The sequence below is a fragment of the Notothenia coriiceps genome, unplaced genomic scaffold (assembly GCF_000735185.1).
Source record: "Notothenia coriiceps isolate Sejong01 unplaced genomic scaffold, NC01 NC01_scaffold00022888, whole genome shotgun sequence".
In the NCBI taxonomy this organism is placed as follows: Eukaryota; Metazoa; Chordata; class Actinopteri; order Perciformes; family Nototheniidae; genus Notothenia; species Notothenia coriiceps.
This window is the reverse complement of record NW_011355589.1, coordinates 1-5,740: the sequence shown is the minus strand read 5'-3', so window position 1 is coordinate 5,740 and position 5,740 is coordinate 1. Positions and strand designations below refer to the sequence as shown.

At 37.5% G+C, this 5,740-nt stretch overlaps 1 protein-coding gene across 1 annotated transcript; it reads left to right on the top strand.

Moving 5' to 3' along the window:
• Window positions 1-3,392: 3,392 nt before the first annotated feature.
• Window positions 3,393-5,675, top strand: LOC104954151 (aconitate hydratase, mitochondrial-like). The gene is made up of 3 exons (XM_010781223.1): window positions 3,393-3,466; window positions 4,714-4,856; window positions 5,424-5,675. The coding sequence occupies exons 1-3, from the start codon at window positions 3,431-3,433 to the stop codon at window positions 5,635-5,637; spliced, it is 393 nt and encodes a 130-aa protein (XP_010779525.1). The 5' UTR covers window positions 3,393-3,430; the 3' UTR covers window positions 5,638-5,675.
• Window positions 5,676-5,740: the final 65 nt, after the last annotated feature.

Sequence of the window (5,740 nt, the reverse complement as noted above, 5' to 3'; positions counted from 1 at the left end):
GCTGCATGTGTTGTGAAGTTGCTGGAGATGTTTCTTCATGTGGAACCTTTGGGTTTTTATATCTGCATCCTTTCTGAAGCTTTTTTTATCCTAATGGAAGTTTTGGACCGTTGTTTGCATCTTTCATCTTCGGTCCATTCCCCCACCAGTCTATTAACTTGAATCAGTTGCGAAATCCAAAGGTTTTATTGCCCTTAAACATCAACATGAACAGAAAACAACCAAGATGTCTTCATTCAGCTCATAAAACTTACCCTTAGATTTACTGTCCCTGGAAATACCAATTGATAGATAAAATACCAACACAGCAACATCACTTAATGGCTCAGCCCAAGGATGATGAATATATTACAGCTCTTAAAGTATTTCGTGTATTAAATCTTTATCATGGACTGGGGATGGATGTAATTGCATCAAATTAAATGATATCTTAATTAACCTGCGTAGTCCTCTCAGCTGTTACTTTTAAAATGTGATCCAATTAGCTTTAATTGACACCCTGAAACTTGTGGAGGAGGTCGTTCTGTCCGCTCTATAAATACCTGCCGCTCTCAGAGGTCAGTAAAGGTCACGGATAACTAAATGCAACAGTAGATATGTTGGAAATAATGAGGCTCAGGCTTTTTCCTTCCCACCTCCACAGTCTGACAAACAAATACGAGTGAGTCACCTCGCTGAATTTAGTCCAAAGAGACGGAAACCGACAACTTTTTTCAGAGCCGTTGACTAATTCCTCGTGTGATTTAAACTCAACAGCACGAGGCATCAGACAACCGTTAGTGTTAATGTGAAATAAAGAGCGCTGCCATCATTTGAGGCTAATTGTCTTCAGATCTATTTCCCCAAAGGCGTGATTCTGGCTGTTTTCCCATCGAACACACACACATACACACACACACTCACACACACACATACACACACACATACACACACACACTCACACACACACATACACACACACATACACACACACACTCACACACATTCTGCAGAGTAACTAACACGCCACTAAATGGGAATTAAGCTCCATCCAATTAACCAACATGAGTTTTTCTCATAGTACTCCATTTACCCTCCAATTATCAATCATTTATTGGCCTCATCATGATTTTGTCCATAATGCAACACGGGAAATCTGAAAATGGGCCGCACCTGGGGCCAATATGAACGAGATTACCAACTTCCACATCCTCAAGTCCAAAAGACCGGCCTATTAGACAAAGACGTGCTTCAGAGGTGAGGCTGAATGACTAAATAACTGCAAAATCTCTAAGTCATGATTGACGTCTCCTTAAACGGTTATTATGCCGCCATTAAATGTTCTTTTTCCAAGGTTGAATGAGGTGCACGTCACAAAATCACTGTACGTCGTGAGTCACAATTGTCAGCTTTCAAAATGAACTCGACACTTTGCTGAATTGTAAGTAGAAGAAGAAATGCTCCCACTGAAATAGTTCCTTAAACTCCCAAATGATGACAAATTCAAGAACTACTGATTTTGTATAGCAGCTCTGTTCAGAGATACAGAAGTGCTTTGAGCTAGAAGTCTAACAAATAAGTAAAAATGTAAATTGTCCCAACACAAACATCCAAATGTACGCAGATGATACTGTAGTTTATGTACATGAGACAAGTGGCTAATGTTGTTTGCAACTTTCTAGAACAATAAACACCAAAACAAAGTCCTCTAGTGTAAAGCCAGTGATAGACTAACAGCCCGTCCACACAGCGGCGTGCGTTGTCGCTTGCCGGCGGGGGGGGCTGAAACCCGACCAACAACCAATCACATGAATGGACACACAAGCACGCGGTTTGATTGGCTAGAGCTTGTACTGGCATATGATTCGATTGGCTGACGCTTCCGCCAAAGCTTCAAAAGTAGAACATTGCTCAACTTTTGAAGTAAGGAATTTTTTTGGAACAACAACAAATAATAACTTTCAAGAATAATAGTATTTCAAGAATAACACATCCTTTGCCGTTGTGGAAACAGCAACTAAATGAATGTTACATTAAATGCAGATGTATTTAATTACAATGATTACAGAAATACAATTATAGCTTTGTGATGAAAAAGGAAATAATTGTGGTTATTGACCACTTTCTCTTAATACATCAAAATAATGAGAAACTTTACGATAAAAACGAATCAGTGCATCAAAATAATCACTTAAAAATGAATATAAAGAACACAAATGCAATGTAAAAAAGGGTATGCGTAATAAGCTATGAATTGGTTTGACACAACAGTAATGATGACTTGTTGTTGTTAATGTTATTTAAAGGTTCATTGATAGAGAATTTCTTTAATATTCAAGTAATTAATTGCATAATACAGGAATCTAGAAGTCTGTTTTCAGCTTTATAGGTGAATTCTCTCAACAAATGTAGAACTTACGTTACTTTAACAGATACACAAGTGAGGACAAATATGACAGCATACTTAAATATGTACCATACGCTTAGAAAAAATATTTAATTATGAAATTAACTAAAGGAGGAAACACTTACATTTTTCACAAAGTCTCCCAATAGCTGTGGAATAAAAGCAGAGACAGTCAGGGTTAGACTTAGTTCACATCACTTTGTTGGATTAGAGTGAATATTCTTTACACATAATTACAGTAAAAGTCTTTATTAACTACACTGAAGTCATAACTGTAACAATAACATTAATATTAGTGAGGTAGAAGTTTTAAAGCTAACATTATTGCTAACGTTCTTTCAATGAAATCCATGCTGTTACTGTTAGCATGGAAGCTAGCACGAGTTTAACAACAATATAAGCCACCAGGCTTCAACACAGATACAAACGTAAGACAGTGCATGAAATTAAAGAGGTTTTAACATACCGACACCGGCTTGTTTTCGGCAAAAAATCAAATCTGGATGATGTTTAGCCATTGTGGTCTAACGTAAGAAACGTAAGGATAGCGCTGCTGGTTCAACTTCCACCTTTGATCGGGGAACTGAGTGTGGGAATTTTTCATTACTACCACCTAGCGGCTGCAATATAGATACATGACAAAGATTATTAATAATATCTTACTTATTATATATACTTTTTTCCTTTTTTAAATAATAGGATAATGATTGATGTCATTCAAATATTGATGTGCCTAAAATATTTATTTTCTAAATTAAAAATGTTAAAACATTAAAACGATCCACATCCTTACAGGTCTATACAACTTAATCCAACATTACAATTTTATATTGCATGAATCAAATGTTATTATTTGTATTATTTCAAATATGAAAATAATATTAAGTCATTGAGTCGATTCTACGTCTAAATTAAATGTTGTAAATAATGTAAATTAATTACTAAACTAGAATTTATTTTTTCCCCCGTTAAGGACCTGCGAGACCGCCGGTTTACAAAGCTGTGACGTCACAACCGGCCGTCACATCTTTGTCAGTGAACAAAATGGCAACCTACTGTCTAACTGCCGCCCGGCTCCAGGTAAGAGAGGAAAATTAGCAAATTCAACCATAATCATAAGCCACTTAAGGATGTCACTTACTATCTAACATTTATTGTATTAATTGTAGTGGTTACCTGGCCTTTTTAAAGCTGTTAGAGGGATTTGTAAGGGTAAATGAGAGAGTAACGGTCACCGGTTGGTTGCCCAGGTCACCGTGTCCTCAATGGAAAACAACCAAAACCAGCCTAATAAAATAACAGCTAATGCCTCTGTTTGTATTGAATTACCATCTTCACAAACAGATCTTATAGGTTCACAGCTAGGTTAGATCGATAAATTGAGTTTAGGGTTTAAATAGCAAGGTTAACCGCAAGGTTAGAGCTCTCAGCAGGCACTCAGGCGAGCAACATGTATATTTTAATGTACAGATTTTTATATCAAACAAAGAGTTTCTCTTTTTTTATGTAGTTGCACATGCTCTATTGGAAAGGTTTTCTCATTCAGCATGATGTGTCAACAGGGTGTGTCATATGCAGAGCTGTGCATTTACAAAAAAATGTATTTAAATACAACATGTAAAGTGATTAAAACTAGCTACCCTTTTGATGTATGATTTTCAAATGGGATTTGATGCTGATACTTTTGTACTTGAGTAACATTTTGAATGCAGGACTTTTACTTGTGACAGTATTCCTACACTCTGATACTTCTACTTTTACTCAAGTACAAGATCTGAGTACTTCTTCATCCGTATGTCCAGCCAGCAGTTTACTGTTAAGATTTGACTCGTTTTATTACACCTAACACAATAATGACTAGGTGTTTAAATCTTCTTATATCTGAATCAATTGGAGGTCTAATTGAGGGATAGTCTACCTGAGTTTAATTTCTAAATTGAGCTGGATAATGTAGGAGAAAGATACCAGAAAATCAGATCACTTTCTACTGAAATCGACATAATAAGCAATGTGTTTATAGGCTTGGGAAATGACATGTTGTCTAGGTAATGACATTGTACTGAATTACTGTTTTTAGCTGGCCTTGTATGGTGTTGTGGAAAACCAGAGCCATAGAAAAAAACTCCAGTAATACATAAGTCAAACTAAATCTGAGCATCCCAACTTGTAAAAATACCACATAACCTAAATATAAAGTACTTTAACCAGCCTATTTCTTTTTGTGAATGAACCCATAATTAGATTTCCAATGTATGTTTTGACTCTTGAATTACCTTGAATGATTGATTTGCTCATCCTTGTGTTTTTCTTGTTGTTCCTGTCTTCAGCTGGTGCTGGGTAATGGTGCGCGGCGCCTGCATATATCTGCAGCGTACAGAGCCAACGCCAAAGTGTCTATGAGTCGCTTTGAGCCCACTTCCTTCATCAACTACGAGCGGCTCCAATCCAACATTGACATTGTGCGATCGAGGTCAGTCTGCTCCTAATCTGATATTTATTTGCTCTGGTTCAACTCGTAGTCTTTTCCGAACACTCCTTTCTCTGTGTGATTGTTTGATGTCTGGTGTTTGTCTGTCCTTGAACACCATAGTTTTTCACCAAAGTTGTAGCTTTATAAGCTCTTGTTAGTCAGCCTGACCCCCAGATTCTCACTACTTCATTCTTTAGCTGCTATCTAATTTGTAGAAGAAAAAAAGTAACTAATTATAAAAAGAAAACTTAGATTTAAAAACAAGTGAATAATAAAAAAAAAACTCACTTTTTTTTTTTTTAAACTTAGTTTATTGGGTTTTTTTCAACAGCATACATTTATTCTATCAGAGCATGTATAAAAAGTAGGTAAACAAATCTTCACTTTATAGAGAAATAGGTAGAGTAACAATGTAAATACTGCTTAACACCAGGGCAAACAAAATCCCACAGACAGAAGACAAACAGACAAACAAAAACAGACAAACAACAAATAAATAAATAGAAAACCAGTCAGCTAAAACAAAAATGTCAATAAACTAAATGTGATTTAATATCTCTTCTCCAGACTCAACCGGCCCCTCACCCTGTCAGAGAAGATCGTGTACGGCCATCTCGATGACCCCAAGAATCAGGAGATCGACCGCGGGCGCACGTACCTGCGTCTGCGGCCCGACCGCGTGGCCATGCAGGACGCCACGGCCCAGATGGCCATGCTGCAGTTCATCAGCAGCGGCCTGCCCAGGGTGGCCGTGCCCTCACCATCCACTGCGACCACCTGATCGAGGCCCAGACCGGAGGGGAGAGGATCTGGCCAGGGCAAAGGTGAGGGACCTCTTAAGTATATGTGTTTTAAACCAGTATTTGTACTCCTATGATGTGACT